The sequence below is a fragment of the Alligator sinensis genome, unplaced genomic scaffold (genome assembly GCF_000455745.1).
Source record: "Alligator sinensis unplaced genomic scaffold, ASM45574v1 scaffold59_1, whole genome shotgun sequence".
Lineage (NCBI taxonomy): Eukaryota > Metazoa > Chordata > Crocodylia > Alligatoridae > Alligator > Alligator sinensis.
In genome coordinates, this window is record NW_005841878.1 from 2,637,137 (window position 1) to 2,657,675 (window position 20,539).

The following is a 20,539-nucleotide window of genomic DNA, read 5'->3' on the forward strand; positions in this document are numbered from 1 at the left end:
TGGGAGAACTTTAGATTGGGTCTATCTAGAGTGACATATCCCCTGTTCATTACCCTCCCTAGCATCTACCATCACTGGTTTAGAGCTGTCAGAGGAAACCTCTCTGACTGTGCTGTTTGTCCATGAATTTGTTTCTCTTACTAACTTCAGCATGCATCCCCTAGTACTAATATTTTGGGACTTGCTGAGCAACAAGACACTATTCACTTTATTAACGCACTTCATGATTTATAACTCTCTATCATATCCCCCCTTAGCCTTTTCCTTTCCAGACTGAAGGGTCATAGTCTTTTTAGTTTCTCATGGAATGACAGCTACTCCATGCCCTTGATCATTTTGGTTGCCCTTCTGTGTACCATTTCTAATTCTATTACATCCTTTTTTGAGGTGCAGAAACTAGAACCGCATGCAACATTCAAGATGCAGGAGCACTATGGATTTGTATACTGGCATGAGGATGTTTTCTGTTTGTTTTCAATTCCCTTCTTAATGGTGCCCAACATTTTTTTTGTCTTTTCTGGTCACTGATACACATTAAGCTGATGTTTCGAGAGAGCTATCTACAGTGACTGCAAGGTCTCTTTCCTGAGTCATCACAGCTAGTTCAGAATCTGGCATTGTGTACATATAATTGAGGCTGTTTGTCCCAGGTTTATTACCTTACATTTGTCAACATTGAAGTTCACCTGCCATCTTTCCCACCAATTATCTTGGTAAGATCTTTCAGCAGCTCCTCTCTATCAGCTGTAACATCTGTAAATCTGCTGATTTCACTCTGCCCCCATTTCCCCAAGGTTGTTGATGAAAATATTGAACAAAACTGGGCCCAGATCAGGCCCCTGACCAGGAGTGACTGGCGCCTCCTGAATCTGGGGGTGGTACCCGGAGAAGCCGCTGACAGCAGTGGCCCTGTCGGGGGGAAAACCAGCCCTACTGACAGCATCAGTGCTGGCTGTCAGGGGGGCACTAGCCCCATCAGTGCATCCCCTACCAGTCACCTATGCTGCTGGGGGACTCTACTTTTGACCTCTCTCCATCCTGAGTAATGACCAATTTAGCCCTATCTTTTGCTTGCTATCTTTTAAGCATCTCTCAGTCCATGAAAGAAACATCTTTCCAATCCTATGGCAGGTTTTTTTTTTTTTTTTTTTTAATTTCTTTCTTAGTTTTTTTAAACACTTTGGTGACTGACCTTGTCAAAATCTTTTTGAAAATCCAAACATATTATGTTAACTGGATCCCCCTTGTCTATGTGCTTGTTAGTACCTTCAATGAACCCTAGAAGATCTGTGGGGCAGGTTTTACTTTTCCAAAACCATACTGACTTTCTCACCAGATCATATTTGTCCATGTGACTGCTGGTGTGTTTTTTAACGCTATAGATTCTATCAACTTGCCAGGGGTGGAAGCAAGACTCTTTTATTTGTAGTTCCCAGGATCACCTCTGGAACCCTTTTCAAAGTACATCTTGTATCAACTTGGTCACCTACTGTTCCCACTAATCCTCTCACTGGCTTCTTGCTTCTGATTTTTTTTAAAAAGTATTAATTGTTAACTTTAGCATCTTTTTCAAGACACTTCTCAAATTCTTTTTTGGCCTTCCTTATCTCACTTCTACATTTGACTTAACAGAGTTTGTGAGCTTTCCTGTTTTCCTCACTGGGCCCTGCCTTCCATTTTTTTTTTTTTTTTTGAAGGATGCTTTTTTGCTTTCAATGGCATCCTTAACTCTTAAATCATGCAGGGGTTTTACTGGACTGTTTGCTTGGTATCCTTTTTGATTTGTAGCATGCACTTTTCCTGAGCCTCTAATATGGTATTTTAAAACAGCTTCCAATCTACCTGCAGGCCTTTTACATTTTTGACTGCTCCTTTTAACTTCTTTCTAACTGTAGTGAACTTACCAATGCAGTCCAGCATGCCCATGCTCAGAGAATCCTCTTTATGATTGGTGGAGCCCATCCACCAATCAGGTAACTGTTGGGAGGGGCTTGCCCCACCCCTGCTTGGGGCAAAGAGGAAACAAAAAGAAAGAAACCTCAGACCTGGTTCGAGACTGCACTCTGCAGGTCCGGCAGAACTTTGGGGGCAGAGTCTCCTGAAGAGAATAAAAGGAGCTGCATGTCCAGCACGTGGAGAGATGCATCAGGGACAGAGAAGAGAGAAGAGCGGGGCTTAGAAGAGCTGAGGAGAGCTGCTCAGCAGGGCAAAGCAGTAGCCCAGAAGTGCCCCTGAAGACTCCATCAGCAGGGAATGGCAGACGGCTCTGTAACAGGGGGCCTGCTCAGGGCTGATCTCGTTGTGGCCCACCCACCTGTTTCTGGGCTAACCTCCCACATTCTCACCCACCACGCCTTGTTGGTATAATTAATTTGTAACCCGGGCGGTACTCCAAAAGGTACCCCCTCTCCAATTGAAGGGATCAGAGCAGGTGCACAAGTGCTGTGGGAGGTGTAGGGACTCTCCTCCCCCTATAGAGCAGAGCCAGACCACCACTGGGGACTTAACCATATACATTTTAATGAGGGAACATAACAGGCATAATCAGGGGGGTATAGTAGACACCACACTGCCCCAAGGGACAGGATTCAACAAAGGTTAGACACTTACAATCATTGGCAAAAGACAGGGTTAACAAAATATAAAACACAAAACACAAACAATAGAGCAAACAATACTGGTTGGGGAAATATAAAAAGGCACATAATACAAAATGTCAAAGGACAAAGAAATATAGGGCCTGGGTCACTGGAGGGGAAAGCACAATTGCTCCTGTCTACTGCAAGAAGAATTTCTCCTTGTTAGCTCACTCACCCCAAGTCACCAAAGCTGGAACTTGAACTCAGATCTCCCATGTGGTAGGCAAGAACACTGCTACACAGCCACCAGTGCTGGTACTGCTCCAAACTGCTAGGGGTCTTGACCTTCCTGGAGCCCCGGCCTCACGTTGAGCTGCCTGGCCTCTGATTGGAGGAGCTGGAAGCCAAGCTGGGACCCCTCAGGTCGCTGCTCAGATCCTCCTGCTGGCCACAGCCTCTCATAGGGGATCCTGGAGCCCAGCAGGATGCCTCTGTTGCCAGCCACACACCGTGCTGCTGAGGGTCCCACTGCTGCCTGCAGGTCCCACTCCTTCAGGCTCTTCTGGGGCAGCTGCTTCCACCCCCCTGGCTCAGCTCTTGCCAGCTCTTTGAAGCTCCTTCCTCATAGTCCCTCGCTGGTCTCCTCCCGAGTCAGCCGTGCTGCCCCTTTTATCCCCCTTCAGGTGACCCAAGGGGCCATTCAGGGGACATGAGGGGTGAATCTCTGGGCATGACTGGTGAGGAAAGGGGATCCTAAGTCCTCCAATCAAATTTTGCCCTTTCAAAACCCCTGGGCTAGGTCACTGCCAGCTAGCCCATCACAAATTAATGAATGTTAATTAAGTTGGAGGCTGCCCATTTACTGTCCCGATGCCAGGGAGCACTATCTGTGGTTCCTTTCCTCCCCTCCACCGCAGCCCAAGCCTCGCAGATGGCATCTAGATGTTCTCATCATCACCGGCCCCCCCACTGGGCCCCAGAATCCTACTATTGAACCTCACCTGGATTCCTCCCTTCAGGCGGACTCTTCCACCATCATACCGGGCAACATAGCTCCCTGAACTGATCCCCCTTTGGGTGTGATCCCCCCCACAGGGACCTTCGGCTCTCTAGCCCTGGCCCACCTCCAGGCCAGTCGGGACCCCAGGCCCTCAGCTCTTGGGTGTTCCTCGCAGTGGGCCCCCAGCCCTTTGACCCTTCCTGTCCTGGCCCCAGCATGGGCCAGTCACAGGGAGTTCAGACAGGCCTGAGTCTATGGCCCTTTTCTCACTCTCCAAGGGTCCACCCTCTGGGCCCTTCAAACAAAGGGGTCACCCACCTGGTGGTGGGGGCTAGGGGTTAAGGCACCCCAGCCCACCTTTCACCAGGGTGGTAACTGGCCTGGCATTTCCTGGGGGCTCCCGTGCCACTGGGAGCCTCACCAGATCACCCACTCCCGGCAGGGTTCAGTTTTAGGTTGTACCCAGGACCAGGAGCCTCCTTACTATCCCCTACAGCTTCTCCCTTACCTCCAGATAATATCAGCAGTCTTCCAACCAGGCAGTGTTGTTGCCTAGTCCCTAGGCATCAGAACTGCCCTGTTTATATGGACAGCCCTGACTCTAAAATGGCTGCCCTCATCAGGCACCTGGTGGCTGCTGCCTTCTGGCCCTTAAACAACAGTGCCCTGCCACAGACTCCAATGGCCAGGCTCTTGGTGTGAAGCATGATGTAGAGCATCCAGACCCTGGGAGCTGTGTGAGGTGGTTTAGGTCTGCAACCTCTGGTGTGTGGCCAGAGGCACAGTGCACAGGCCAATGCAAGGAGCAGGTTCTTTGGAGTGACCCCACCCAAAGCCCACCGCAGGCAAGAGAACAGCTTGGTGCAGAGGATGAGGGCCACCCTCCAGGCCTGGGAGCCATGAGTTGCAGGGAAAAAAGGATTCCCACAGGGGAGGGGGAGTTAGGGCTCTGCTGGGACCCCCTTTTGCTATTATTCACCTGTTGTTTATTTGTATTGTGGCATACTTATTGTTCACCTATACTGATCTATAGTTTATTTGTTGGTTATCTATGTTTATTCTGGGGTTTACCTGTTCAGATCAGATACTTACCTGTATCTGGAGCATTGGTATAAGGTTTTATAGCATTTACCCAGAGGGTATTGTTTATGCTATTTGTTTGGATATCATAAATCTATGTATGTATATAACTAATATATATTGTATATAAGTTTATGCTTGTTTGTTTCCTTGTGATAAGTTAATGTAAATACATTTGTATATACAGCAAAAGCTGTAACTGGCACTTTATTAGCTAGAAAACTCTACTAACTGGCATCCAAGGGATGCAGGAAGAGTGAAACTGGAAGTCCCACTTCCAGGGAACTTCCAGTTTCGCCGCTGTGAGCTGAGTTCTTCTTTGTCACTTCTTCAGCCCAGGGCAAAGCAGCCTGTGAGGGGCAAAGCAGCCTGCTCCAGGCCCCCCACCCTGTCCCCCGGCACACTGACACCGGAGAGTGCACCAGACGGTGCACATCTGATTAACTGACATCCCCCATTCCTGGGGGATGCCGGATAACAGAGCTTTTACTGTAGTTAAGTCCCCTGACTGTCCTGGTCTGGTTCTGTAGGGACGGAAGGAAACGGAGCAGTCTGCAGTTCCCCCATAGCACACCTGCCACCTAACAATTCCCTTCAATTGGAGAAGAGGAGTATATACCCGAGTACACCTAGGCTACATAGTTAACTGCCTCGGCCTGGTGCTGCTCAACGGTTTATTAATGATTTGGATACTGAAACAGAGAGCTGCCTGAGCAAATCTGTAGATGGCACAAAACTGGGAAGGATTGTAAACACAGTGGAGGACAGGAATGCAATTCAGAAGGACCTTGATATACTGGAAAGCTCAGTTACAGCCAACAGGATGAAGTCCAGTGCTGACAAATCCAAGATGCTACTCAAAACCACATATACAAAATGGATGACACCTGACTGGATGGCAGAACTACAGAAATGGATCTAGGTGGATTATAGACCCAATGTAAATCTGCAGTGTGACACAGCTGCAAAAAAGACCAATGCTGTTTTGCATGAAGTATCAATATAAGCATTAGGCATAAGAGAGGGGAGTGATACTGCTAGCATGGGTTAAACCACATCCTGGATATTGTGTTTAGGTTTGGGCTCCATGTTTTAAAGCGGACATGGAGAAGTTGGAGAGGGTCCAGAGGCAGGTGACCAAAATGATTAAAGGTTTGGAAGGCAAGCTGTAGGAAGAGAGAAAGAAACCTTTTGCAGAAAAGATGATTAAGAGGGGACATGATAGCAGTCTTCAAATATCTAAAGGTCTGCCACAAAGAAGAGGGAAAACACCTTTTCTCCATCAGTACAGAAAGCAGGATACATAAGAATGGATTGAAACTGCAGCTAGAATGGATAACAGGAAAAATTATCCACTGTTAGGACAGTGAGGCAGTGGAACAGACTGCCTAGAGAAGTTATGAAATTTCTTTCATTCAACGTTTTCAAAAAGTGGTTGAGTAGGTATTGGAGTAGCTGTGCCTAGAGTGGACTATAAAGAGCAACAGTTGGAAGTCCAGGGACCCAGGGAGATAATAAGAAGAGCTCTGTTGCCTAAAGCAGGTAGATGTTAGAGAAGACCATGCAGATGACTATGAAGTGAAGCAGAGCTTCACAACCAGCTTAGGCACAAAAGAAGATAAAGGAGCTGGGATAAGATTATGGAGAGGATAATATCAAAGGGAAAAGGGAATTCTGGCCCTCCAGTTAGAGGCTCTAATGTGGGGAGTTGTGCTTGCTGTCCCCACCCCACAAAGCAAAGTGTAGTGTGTTTGTTTTTTCCTCCACAATTCTAGGCTTTGCTGGTTGTCACATAGAAGGGAATTGTTTCCCCTGCCTGTTGCTACAGGTGCCAAGCGATTTTTTTTTTCACCTTCTTCAGATGAATTTGGTGTTGACTATGGCTGGGGATTTTCATTGGGGTGTGCCAAAGCTCCTGCTGGGACCAAAACGTGGAAGCTCAGTATTAAAGGGCATTGCTTCTCTGCTTAGTGTTGAACTAACTGACACATTTGACATCAAGAAGGAATTTTACCCTAGTCAGATTGGCACGGACTATGGGAGTTTTGGCCTTTCTCTGTTGCAGAAGGCAAGGCCCTCTTTCTTCGGTCTCTCAAGAATATTTAACAACCCTTGCAGTGGTGGGACACTAACAGCCCTTGACCCTTTGCTTTGCCTGTGGCAAGTTAGGCTGCTATTGGTGTTTTGGGACAACATGCCTTGTAGTTGTGACAGGGTTGACTGTAGATTTATGAATAAGTTAGACAGGCACTTGTATAGGATGAATTGTGTAGGAATGATCCTAGCATGAGCAGGGGGTTGGACTAGATGACCTCCTGGGGTGTATCCCCACAAGCACACATGTGCAGGTATGTGCATTTCCTGCATATTTGTGCTGCTGCTATTTGTCCCCAGGCATGCCCCTGCACACGTGCTCTAATGCATGGCAAAGGGACCTGGGTGGGGTAGGGGAGTCTGGAGCCAGCAAAAGTGGCCCCAGCAACCTAACCTGGGGTCTGACCAGGCTGGCCAGGCTCTGGTTGCTGGTGGTGTACACTACTGTCATGTGTGCTATGCTGCTTTTGTTTTAGCAGCATTTTTTTTTACAACAGTATCTCTTTGAGGTACTGCAAACCTCACATGTGCACTCATGGGGATGTGCCCCTCAAGTCCCTTCCAGCTGTACTTTTTCTATAATTTTATGAAACAAAAAACGAGGCCTTCTTGGGGATCAAAAGTTGGGGAAGGGAGGGAGGAGGAAAAATGGGTGGTCCTATGCATGTATTGCAGGGCAGCAATCTAGAGTTGAATGAACTGGAAAACTGCATCACTTTGAAAGAAGCTATCCCTTGAAGCCAAAACCAGGGCCTGCTGACAATGCAGTGTTATGAGACAGAGCTGAGAATCATGCAAGCTCTATTAGCATACATAATCTGCTCCGTTCCATAGCTTTTCCCTGAAACTTCTTCAAATATCCTTATGAACAGCAAACACTTCCTGACTCAATTAAAGAACACTGGCTCATGGTATATAATTAGTATAGATGTTTGCATTGATACAGCAATTGAAAATCCAAATATTTAGCAATGGGGTTGAAATGGTCATCTTCCTGTTTTCTGTGTGCAAATATGGATTCATTGCTACCGAATCCCAAGGGGTACTCCTTAAAGCTATTCCTAGGTCTTTTTAATTTTAAAAAAAGGCATAGGGGTTTTTGCTTTAGTTTAGACACAGCTCAAGGGATGGATTCTTGGTCCATCAATTACTAGGTGATTGACTCTGTTAATGATTGAGAGTCAAGGTCACAGCTGTTTCTTATGTGAGCTGCTTAAAGGTTCAGTTCCTCACCTGGTACAGCTATAGGATACAGATCCTAGTGTTCAAATTTCTCTTCTTTTTTTTTCTCTTACAAATAGCATACAGAGTCAAGACTGTTACCCTAGCCCACACTGAGAAGCCTGGTCAGGTGAGCTATGATTACAGAATCAGAGCCTTAATTAGTAGGTTGTTTTACCTCCACAGTAATATGGTATAAGGAAGGTTATTCTATAGATTTTTGTGGTGAACAGCAGTGTAACATTGTGAGAATTATATGCTAAACCTATAGAACAATGGTAAATACAGTTAAATACTCTGAGTATTTTATGCACTTGTCATGGTCACCATAATGTATTTGTAAAAGAACCAGTACTTACTGCATGCCACTTACATACATCAGTCTCTTTCCACTACAGCTTGAGGCCTAAACTGTAGCAATATTGATTCATTTAATCAAGGGATTCTTGGTGTTTGTTCTTTGCTGCCGTATAAATCCAGAGTACACCCACACCCTGAATACTGTGTGCAGTTCTTTCTCCCTCTTCCTCCATAGCACACATACACCTCTACAACACACATACACCTCCAAAAGAATACAGGAGAAGTAGAAAGTACACAAAAGAGCAACAAAGATGATCATGAGTATGAAAGGACTTCTATACAAGGAGAGACTAAATAGGCTAGGACTTTTCAGTTACAGAAATCCACAGGAGGGATAAAATAAGAGTCTATAAAATTGTGACTGGTGAAAAGAAGTAAATAAAAACTTCGTATTTGCTATCTTTCAGTATGCTAGGACTAGGGAGCATGAAATTAAATTATTAGAAAGCAGATTTGAAACAAAGAAAAGGAAGTTATTTTTTAGACAAAGTGCAATTAACTTGTGGAATTCACTGCCACAAGACGGCAATTTAACCAAGCTCATATTCATGCAGGATAGATCCATCAAAGATTATAGCAGTGTGTGAAACCTACACATTAGAATGTATTAGACATCCAAATGCTGGAAACTCTAATGGAAGAGGGGCAAAGGACAGAAGAGTCTGCACAGATACTCTTCCCTGTTTCATCCACTGTCAGACCCAGGATACTGGCTTAGATGAGCCTATGGTTTGATGAATGTGCCACTTTTTATGGTTTCATGAATTAATCATGCTTCTCTCAAATGTACTGATTATTTTCAGTTATTTAGAAAATACTTTCTGCAAATAATTCTTGGCCTGTAGAATCTTTGTGACCAGTTTTTTGGGAAAATTAAAGTCACACAAGACATAAGCCACATTGTTTGCTTTCATTTTCTGGCTGGATGAATTTAACTCTCAGAAGTAAGATTCAAGATTGTGAATTTAAAATTTGCTTTCTATGAACATCCTACAGCATTCAGTGGAAAGATGCTTTAGCACTAAACACTCCTGCCTGAAATTTTGTCTACTCGAATATTCACACCTAGAGATATTCCCTGGGAGAGATTTTCAAATGACTTAAAAGCACCAAAAGTCAAAGGGATTTTTTTGCCATGTTGGCACATTTGCAATTCTCACCTGCTAGCAGAGCTAAAGAATATTTGTTGCTAAATATGAAGGAAAATTCATAGAATATTTCTGCCAGGTTGATTTGTCCCCATTCCTTCTACCTCTCTAGCTGCCTATCAGCCATCTGTTTCTCATAATATACAGACGCTCTATTTCCCAGCACCCCTGCATGGAGTAATTGCAGGTGTTCTTCAAAACTGATTCATGCTTCATCTCCCAAAAGCCCCAGCTGCCTGTGCACAAGTGTTTTATGACAGGTGAGAAAAGTTTCATTTAGTTGTTCAGAGAGGAACCAGGCCACCAGGAGAGTAGGAAAGGTCAGGTGCATTCCTACAAAGATGTGGACACTCTTAAGAAACAGTGTGGCAGTACCTAGGGGTTGCTCAAGCCACCTAGGCAAATACCCAGAGTTCTCTGTAATTCTGTCTCCTTCTGTGTTGCTAGGATATTTGTCAACACAATGAAAATGGCACAGTTCCTGGGTAGTAGCTGAATTTAATATTAATGTTCTCTTCTGTGGAAAAGCAAGGCTGCATTTCAGGGGTGTCTCAGAGCTGAACAGAATTTGTTTTATATGTGAAGTCTTTTATACTCCAGGTATGTCAAAGCACGGGGCTATAAACTTAATGCCAACAGCTCCAGAGCTGTGTAGGTAGCCACAACGGACATTATGTATTAAGCAGCAGCATATATAGCTGTAGAAGCTGTTTTGCTGAAAAGGGGAAGGGGAGGGAGAGTGAGGAATGTTGGTCAGGGTTATCCTCCATGGGCAGTATTTAACATGTGCCATGGTATCTGTGTGTGTACCATGGCCAGAGATGGCATTGGATCAATTTACTTTAAGCAGCCTATGCTTTTCCCCTGTATCTGACTCCATACACCAGGCAACTTCCTTTCTCTTCCCCTTCCTTCTCAAAATTCAGCTAATCCCACAGTCTGTCCAGCACTGACACCTATGCCCATGCTGCCTTCTCGCTTTCTACATAAAAAGATGGAAAATGAGACAAAACATAAAAGCAGCAACTTTATCAGCTTTGTGTGTAACACCCCTCCTTTCACTTGCTCCTGATTTCACCTTTCCTTATATTATGTCATGCCAGTTTAATTTATGTTGATTTAACTCATGACTTCAGTGGGACTTCTTGTGGGGGAACTGCTATACAGTGTAAGCGTGTCAAAATCTGACCTTAGACTGCAAACCCTTTGGTACAGAAAGTAAATCTGTAAATCACTGTACACTTACCTATGGAAAATAAAGACGTATTTAGCAATTCAGACCACCCACACTTTGCTGTGGATGAAGAGAATCTGGATAGAGAGAGAGGTTTCCATTAGCACAACAGAGTATGAGGTCTTCAGGGTGTCTAAGTCTATTCTGAAGTGGTAGCAGTTTGCAGTTCAGTTAAGGGATCAAAGCATTTGCACCATGAAAAGACAGACAAACAAGAACTCTGCTTTTGGTTCTCCTCTTTCCAAGTACTATACTCTGTATCCATCCCAGGTGGGTGAAGCAGTCCAGTTCTAATTCTTTCTTTATGCCTTTTCCAACTGGCTGTAGACACTGAGCTTCAACCACCGGGGCATTTTAAAAGTCATGAGTGATAACTGACATAAAGCCTTCTTTTCTTCATGTGTTTAGGGAACCCTTCTTTTGAGGCTCAGGTCAAGGATGGGTGAGAACCAGAAGAGGAATCCTGGTCGCCACCATTCTCCAAAAGTTCTAGGCATACAAGTTCCTCCATCTGCTCAGAATACCTACTTATTGAAGGTAACCAGACACAGGTTATCTGTATTCCATTCACTGCCCTGTGGTCCACTCACTTCCCTAAGACGAAACAGAAATTTCCTTTTAACAGAGTTTAATCCTGACTCGATTTTGCATAGCATATAAGAACCTATTCTTGCCTTAAATGAAAACTTCATCAATGAAACTGTCACCTTGGCATTAATGTTGTCATTCATTAAACCTTCTGCTGGAGGATGCTGTTGTGTTAGCATTGAGGGAATAAAGGGGCACAATGAGTCAATGGCCTTAGCATAAGCTTATCATAGAGTAATATTAACCTATTTAGATAGGGTTTGGAGTGTAGTGCTCTCACCTTTCTTGGATACCATGGCAAACAGAGAGAGAATACTGGACTAGATGGACCACTAGTTTGACACAGTACAGCACTTCTTGATCTGGTACAGAAGTATGACCGATCAGTCTAACCTAAGTTGCTTAAGTCTGATAGTACTACATCCATCCAGGTCTATATTAAGCCATGCTCCACCATTTTTAAACTAGTCAACGTGGACTGAACTTCTGTTTTGCTATAGGTGTAGACTGGTTTCTGGTATAAGTGTAATGTCTGTATGTTCCCTTACATTCTGTTTCAAGCACTCCCACGGACAAAGCAACCTAGAGATTTAGGGCATGTCTGTATGTAGTCAGATAGTGTTAGGGAGTGCTGCCATGATCATATACACTGCCTACTCATTCCCACTCTGCACTCCAAAAAATGTTATGTAGCTGCTTCTTTGGCACTTGCTAAGAGCATACCCTGTACTTTCCTCAGACATGGGCATGTTCTCACAGCAGCTACTTGATGCATTTTTCAGTATGTGATGTGGTCAGAATGTGAGTAAATGGATGGCATGTGCTTTTATACTGGCACTCCCAATTCAGCTAAGCAGGAGAGTCAGGGCTGAGACAGATGTAAGAGGAAAAATATTGGCAGGGGAGAGGAACTTAGAGACATGAACGACATGGGAGAGGAAAATAGCATGGGACTGGCCATGGAAGCAAGGAGATATATTGGCATTATAAAGAAATGTGAAAAATAAGGGACTTATTATGATCTATTGATCATAGATCCATGTCTCCTTCTTTCTTTCTAAAAGAAGACAGGCCACAAGAAAGAAGAAAAGGAAGGCAGAAAATACATGCACATTGATAAAGATATTTGGTAGCATTGCAGGGGCATGGGCAGTATCACCGAGGCAGTGTAAATGGCTGCTTACTTATAGAGCCTTGATCCCTGTGCATTTGAATGGTTAATGTTGAAATTAAAATCTCCCTCTGCAGTTTTCGGCCTCAGATTTAACTTCCACCTTATTGAATGACTCCCCACAATACAGGATGGATCAGTTTTTGAATCTCAAACTCACATAAGTTTAGGGCTGGAAAGGACCTTGTGAGATCATCGGGTCCAGCCCCCCTGCTCTGGGCAGGAAAGACTGCTGGGGTCAAATAACTCCAGCAAAGTGTGCATCCAATCTCCTTTAAATCAGGTGTAAATGTAGCCTTACTGTTAACCAAGTGTAGCGTGCTGCCTTGCTCTGACAGGACCTAAAGTGGGGACAGAAGTGTTACCTCTACAGCATCGTGAGAGTTTATGACAACAAACCTATGAGGAAAATGCTGTACCATCAGTATGTGCTCAACCTCCAGCGCCAGAACTTACTGGGTAAGTACCTACTGGCATTGCTATGCACATCAACAGCTGAAAGAAATTGGAGCCTAGAGAATAAACCTGGGGCTGGAGCAGGTTATGATGAAGAGATGTTTATGGGCCATGCAGTACATCAGAGGCCCAAGCAGGAGCCTGGACTAAGTTGCAGGCAGAGTACAGGAGATTCTAGGTGGCTGAGCTCTATCCTACTCAGTGGGAACCACTGGAACACCAGGAAGCAAAATGATGTGGGGTTGATGTTGTTTACCTTATTCAATCACAGAGTCCTGCCCCTTTTAGGCACTACTGATAAAAATGTTAATTGCATCCAGTCACAAAATAAAGATCTCCAGTATCAAAATAGGACATCAAATTTCCCTCAGGTCATTGCTTTGAGTTAGCCATCATATCCTGCATCCTCGGCTCTTCTCAAAGACTCACAAGATTAGTTGACCTTTGCAGCACATTGTGAAAGTCAGCAAAGCTAGGTTCTGATGGGTAGTGAAGCTGTCATGAAGTCCTTTTGTAGAAACAGACTAAAGCAGCAGCAGCACTGCTGGGTGCTAACACCCCCTTTCAGGTCCAAACAACTGTGATAACTGAACCTCCTCCCTTGGTCACAGGTCAGGCAGTATCAGGTTGGAGGCAGTCTTAGAAAGCTGTGTACCAAATGAATTAGGACTTTGCAGCTCATAATCAACATCTTAAATTCTAGTCAGATTACCAGAAGGAAATGATGATCCATAAAAAGGAGAGATTTGAAATGCAGACATGGTTAAGCCAGTACCCCTAATGTTTCAGATTTCTTCGCTTCTTCTAACCCTAGCCATGGCAGACTCTGTGTCACATCTCAGCTGAGACAACAGCTGCCATCAGAAGAACAAATGTTATCTTCTGACTTCATAGTTCATGCATGACAAGAAGTGCTTCTCATCCCATCAGCTTTTATAGCCCCACACTGCTTCAACTAGTAATACTATATCATTGTTCAGCTAGTTTTATGTGCAGCTTGATGCTTTTCAAGTGTGCAGTCTCCCATCTCACCAGTGATTTCATTAGTATGCAGCCTCATTGGCTGTCAGCAATGTTGCAATTAATCAGGCGTGTGTGTGTGTGTGTATGTGTGTATATATAAAAACATTTGATTTCTTCCCATTCTCCTCATCCCCTTACCCAGGTCACATTACTCAGCAAGAAGCCAGATCTTATGTCTCCTTCCTGGATCCAGCTGAAGAGATGCCCCTAAGGAAGGTCTCAGATAGGAACAGTGCCTCTGTGATGTCCAGTGTCAAGATGAGATGAGCAGGCTATAGTTAGTTCTGGGCCAGAGGAGGCAGCATAGGCAGATGACTCAGTGGGGAAGGAGGTCTGGTATTTATCTGTCTTTTGCTGAACTTTTGTGTTAGAATTTGACACTCTTCTTGGTAGAATAAACTATACTACACATGATCTTCACCCGAGTCTCCACCAATTCCACTGGTTTGTAGGAATTCTCAGTGGCTGAGTCCAGCTAAATGGACTCTTACAGACTGAAGATCTATGTTTCTGTACGAAAAATATATTTCAACTTTTAAAAGTTTGCCATTCACACTGATATTTCCAAGCAGTGTGTTGGTGGGAGAGATAGCAAAAGAGCAAGATCTGTGACATGAATGGTCTGGATAACACAGAACATGAAGGTTTTGGCTATGGTAAAAAGGTTAAGATACCTGATGTGGTATCTGAATACAAAACAAAACAAAAAATGATATTTGGGAGCCATTTCTTTGAGCCTTAGATGACCAGGTTTGGCCATTTGATGACCAGGTTCTGACTGACTTTCCATATAGAGATTTTTGGGATTTGACTTAAAATTTGGGTGGGGTTTGTTTTGGTTTTTTTAATCAAAAGTTATAATTTTTTTTAAGTAAAAGCCTGCATTCTTCTGAGCAGCTCTAGTTAATCATGTTTGGACATGGAGATCTATTAAAGAAAAAGCAAGGGAGAAAATCCAAATGGTCATAAGCGTACGTAAGAGTGCCTTAAAACAAAAAACTAACCATCTGATACAATTCCTTACTTGCATTAACTTTGATTTAATTATGTTCTAATTATGATGCAGAAATTAAAAACCTTTTTATATAAGAGGTCAGATAAAATAAATGTAATTGCATTCAACTTTATTGCACTGAGTAATGCATAGGAGCCTGATCCTATGATGAACCAAGCACCCTATCCCCTCTGGTGAGACAGCAGGCTCCTCAGCATCATTGAGGATGAGGCCTTCAGAGAGATCACAGGCAATGGGTAGGTGGGGACAGGGGAGAGGAACGTTTCCCCCCCCCCCCGAGATTGGCCCCTGACTCAGCACCGCTCAGGACAGGGCAGTTTTTTTGTCGCGTGGGCTGGCAGCATGTTGCAGGGGGAGGCCACTAAGCTGCGGCCCAGAAGTATAGGAGTGGATATGGGGCTTTTGGCCTGCCCCCAGGCTCCCCCACAAATTGTGCCCCCCCAGACTCAGGAGGTACCAGTCGCCCCTGAGAGAGGTGATTGTTTTATGGTTTCACCACAATTTTCAAGCCTTGGAAAGGACTACAACTTTGTGAAGAGCTAATGAATGCTGTGTCTATACAATTATAATGGATTACTAAATGCATCAGAGCTGATGTAAATAAATCATTATATCAGGTTCATTTAGCCTGATTCCTACCCTCAGTTGGCTTGTAATACAATCCCGGCTCTGAAATCCAGCCATTCCTTTACAATTAGTTTGATCACTAATCAAAAATGGAAGACATCCTGCCAGCTTTGAAATATGCCTTGACCTACTGAATTGAGCTACAGCCTCAAAGCAATACTTATTTGTTTATTTAAAAAAAACCATGTGCAAAGATCTAGAAGGCCCTATAATTAATTTTAAATATACACGGACTAGCCAGTAACATTAAATATGCAGCAAGTGAATCATAGCAACAGAAAAGTCCTTGCTACCCCATGGTCTCCTGGCAACATGTCTTTATTTTCCTCAAAAACACTTTTCTGTCAAATAAATGGTTTACAGTAATCATATATATATGCTCTCTCTTAGACAATGTCTGATTACAAAGTAGATGCAGATATATTATTGAGGTCCACATTTATAGTACCTGGAATGAACCCTTGCAGGGCACCGCTTCATGACACAGGGGGGGAGAGCCAGACCTCCATGCATTGGCTGCCATGCAGAGGAGCCACACTGCCTCCAATTTATGCCTTCTCCTGCATAGTTGAAAAGAAAGGAGGCTTGGAATGGCAGACAGCTTTTCATTTACTGAAGGATCTCAAAGTGCTTGAAACTGAGGGCTAGAGTCTGCTCTTTGTGAAGGCACACATGTGACTCCCTCCCCCATCCCAATTGAAGAAATAGAGGATTTGCAAAGGTATATAGGCAGACAGGATTTAGCACGATGTATTCTGTGGGGGCTTGGGTAAACAAGCTGCTGGAGGGACTTTTATGAGGAGAGACTAAAGAAACTAGGCATATTAAGTTTAGAAAAAGAGATTCTTGAGGGGGGACATGATAAGACTTTACAAAATACTAAATGGTGAAGAGAAAGTAAATAGGGATTTATTGTTTGCTATCTCTGACAATACAAGAAGTAGGGGTCATAAAATGAAACTAGTAGGTAATAAGTTTAAAACTAATTAAAGAAAGTTTTTTTTCACACAGTGGGTGCATCTAAATGAATGCATTTACTGCTCAGTATGGGCGTGTGTCTACTCGTGAATGCCCATACCACGCAGTAAATATGGCAACTTATGTCGACTTGAGCATAAATTTGATACTTACGTTATGCAGATATCAAATTTTTAGATGCCTTACTGCACAGCAACACTGTGTGTGTTACACACAACATTAATGCACTTTAATGCCTGCACATGTAGATGCCGGTCTGTTCCCACTTACTGCAGAGTGATTTACTGCACAGGAAATTTAAACCAGCATAAATGTATGTGTAGACACACCCAGTGTGTAATTAAAGCATGGAACTCATTGTCAGAAGATGTTGTGGAAGCTGATAGTTTAACTGCATTCAAAAATGGGATTAAAAAAATTCTTGGAGGAAAGTTAGGGGTATAGCTTCTGAATCAGAGCTTCCTACACTCTAAATGCTGGAGGCTGCAAGTGGGAGAGAAAAAATAGAACCCCCACCTGGTCATACCCAATTTACTCTCCCATTCAGCATCCACTCTCTGCCCTGTGTGACACAAGATATGGACAAGATGGACTGTGATCTGATCCAGTAAATGGCAGTTCTTATGTTCTTATATGTATTGCTGAAATTCAACCACTTGGAGAGCATAAGAGAAAACAGCAAAATTTTCAGATGCTATGGTCATAGATGCAATATCAAAACCTAAGTAGAATAGAATAGCAAAAGTTGCTATTCTAGATGCCACTTGAATGTAGGAAGTAGAGAACTACAGGAGAAAATGGGGGAAATAGTTTGTAGTGGTAGCCAGAATGGGGTATAACTAGGAAACTGTGTCACTTCATTGTTTAAATTCTTCACTACTTTTTATAGATTTCATAGATTTCATAGACATCAGGGCTGGAAGGGACCTCGGAAGATCATCGAGTCCAGCCCCCCGCCCAAAGGGCAGGAAGTCAGCTGGGGTCATAGGATCCCAGCAAGATAAGCATCCAGTTTCATCTTGAAGGTGTTCAATGAAGGCACTTGAACCACCTCCGGTGGCAGGCTGTTCCAGACCTTGGGGGCTTGGACAGTAAAGAAGTTCTTCTTTATGTCCAGCCTGAAACGATCTTGAAGTAGTTTGTGACCATTCGACCTCGTCATCCCTTGGGGCGCTCTGGTGAACAACCGTTCCCCCAGATGCTGGTGGTCACCCCTGATAAACTTGTAGGTGGCCATCAGATCACCCCTGAGCCTGCGCTTTTTCAGGCTAAAGAGCCCCAGGGCTCTCAGCCTGTCATCGTAGGGTCTGTTTCCCTGACCTCTGATCATGCGCGTGGCTCTTCTCTGGACTCTCTCAAGCTTCTCCACATCCTTTTTGAATTGTGGAGCCCAAAACTGGACACAGTACTCCAGCTGCGGCCTCACTAAGGCCGAGTACAGGGGGAGAATGACGTCCCGGGATTTGCTTGAGAAGCATCTATGGATGCAAGCCAGTGTTTTAAGTGGACCGTAGTGGCAACAATATGGTTCCTTCTGGATTTCTGCTCACTGTGCAACATTTTGCTTTCCAACATACATGCATAGCTAAAAGATGTTAAAATAGTTTTCTACTGCTGAGTTTTTAAAGAGAAGGAAGAATATTTATCTTCCTTAAGGAGGAAGTTAACAATAAAGTAGGCTACAATCCTCATCCACTCCACCCAGGAAACTGACCAGGCCCTACTTATTGATGTCCTCCAAGGATATTTCTTTAGGGAACTATAGCTCTTTAACAACTGGAGAAAGATTCACACTGGGGTAACAATCCAGAGTTCCCTCTGTTTCTTCCTAGATAATAATCTATTACCAGAATGGTAACATATCACATGTTATAGATTATTTTCCACAAACATTCCCCTTCTCACTAACGGGATTATATAAAAGTGAATAAAAACCAAAACCATCAATAGAATCTCAAGATGAATTTTTGTCAAGCATAACATATCATATCATTTCTGCAATATAATTTTACTTTATTACAACATAGTCAGTGTAGCCAAGTAAACCATTACTATTGCTCTTTGGTATATTCTACTAATCAACTACTTTAACAAGCAGATCCTATCATGCTAGGTTATGTGTGGTTTTTATAGCCATGTAAGGCTAGCCACTGGTTAGCCATAGAAGGCCTACCCAGAGCACTGAGTCCAGGTTTGGTAGTGGGCGAGAGCCAAGAGTCATCCTATCTAGAATATTGCTCAGTGCAAGCCACTGGGAGAGCTAATGCCAGATTCAAGCCATGGAGTTAGTCTCTTTTTACATGTCAGTGAGCCAGTCTGTCAGGACAGGAAGAAGGGACTATATTGAATCTGGCAATAGGCTGATAACATACTGTATAGAAGAGGAGAAGCTCTCAATTCCTTCTAGGGTAGTTTCACCCTGAAGAATCAAGGTCTGAAGGTAAATGCTTAGTTTAGCCTGGAGCTGGGAAAGGTGAGCTTCAACATTTTCCAGCAAGAGTGATGTTGTATCAGAAATGAAAGGCAGTTCTAAATTGTACCCGACTGGATCACTGAAATGAAACATGTATCTGTATAGAGATGAGTAGTATAGTACAAAAATCCAACACCATGTCATGCCTTTAGTTTAAGAACTCACCATCGATCTCCTGTGAGTTCTGCTTAAATTTTGATGACAATAGATAGATAGATTTGACCTATGGGCTAGGGACAGACATTACACATATACCAGTTTAAGTGATCAGAAAATGGTTTAAACCTGTAACAGAACAGATGTTCAGTGCACATAAACCAGTTTGAAAATGGCTGAAACTGGTTTGAGTTAAAGCTGGTTGAATGTAGTTTCAGACTTAATTGATTTGGCTCAAACCGGTTTGTACAATGTCTGTTCCGGACCCCTTGTTGGTTTAAATTAAACCAGACTCCCCCAGCATGCTTTCTGGGCTGCGTGGGGCTCTCTGCTCCACAGCAGAGATGGCCCCTCCCCTCTGATCCCTGACTGCAGTTCCAGCAGTCTCTGTAGGCATCTGCCTGGCTTCTGCTCCCCTACTCCTATCCCTACACTCTGCTAAGCTGGCATTCCCCTGTCTCTCACAGACACCTCTCAGCAGTAGCTAGCAGACCACACACTGGCTACCTCCAAGCAGTGGCATATGGGACAAAGGCAGATCAGCAGGTAGCTGGTAATGTCCCTCTGTTGTTTTCTTAGTGGGGTGATAAACAATGAGTTAGGGGTGATAAACATTCCCTGCTGGGCTGCTGGGGGGTGGAGGTGGACCCCTCCCAAATTATAGCATCCTGCTGAGGCCATGGCCCATGTCCCCCCCTCAGCTCAGAACTATGGAAGAGAAGGGAGGGCTTCTCTTGCGCCACCCGGCTTCTAGCCTGAGCCACTGCAGGCATGTGCCTGCATTTCCTTAGTCCAGAGAGAATTTCATGTCTGGTTACAAACTGGTTCAGCCTATCCAGGTTAGACTAACCTGCAAAGATTGAATCAATTCAGGCTCAGGCTTTTTGAATGTCTGTCCCTAGCCATGGAGTCTGATTCTTTGCCCTCTTACCAATGTGACACCAATGTAACTGAGTGATAAATGAGACCCATCATATTTAAACCCAAACCAACCAAGTACATTGGAATTAAGTAATTAAACAGGATAATATATTTCAAGAAATCACTGACTGTTTTATCCACCAAGAACAGCAGGAAATCATTTCATTTTATTTTAAAAATCCACTTTTTTATGAAAAAAGAATGTTTTAAGAACCCATAACAATTTGAGCAAATGCAAAAGGAAGTCGTTAGTCAGCACTCAGTAAATGGGAAAATGACTGATTTAAGATGCAGAACACATAAACTGTCTCTTTAGAAGTTATCAAAGCCAACAAACGATCTGAGGATAAAAGGGGCAATTAAAAAAGTACAAGAATGCAGTAGAATAAAAGAGAAAAGGAAGCTGCAGACA

At 43.7% G+C, this 20,539-nt stretch overlaps 1 protein-coding gene across 1 annotated transcript; it reads left to right on the forward strand.

The window, feature by feature from the left end:
- Positions 1 to 4,402: 4,402 nt before the first annotated feature.
- On the forward strand, positions 4,403 to 15,135 carry FAM216B (family with sequence similarity 216 member B; the record flags this gene model as incomplete). The annotated part of the gene is made up of 5 exons (XM_006017314.3): positions 4,403 to 4,424; positions 8,055 to 8,104; positions 11,128 to 11,256; positions 12,817 to 12,937; positions 14,100 to 15,135. Coding segments are annotated over 5 exons (447 nt in total), but the record flags the coding sequence as incomplete, so codon positions are not given.
- Between the last annotated feature and the right edge of the window lie 5,404 nt (positions 15,136 to 20,539).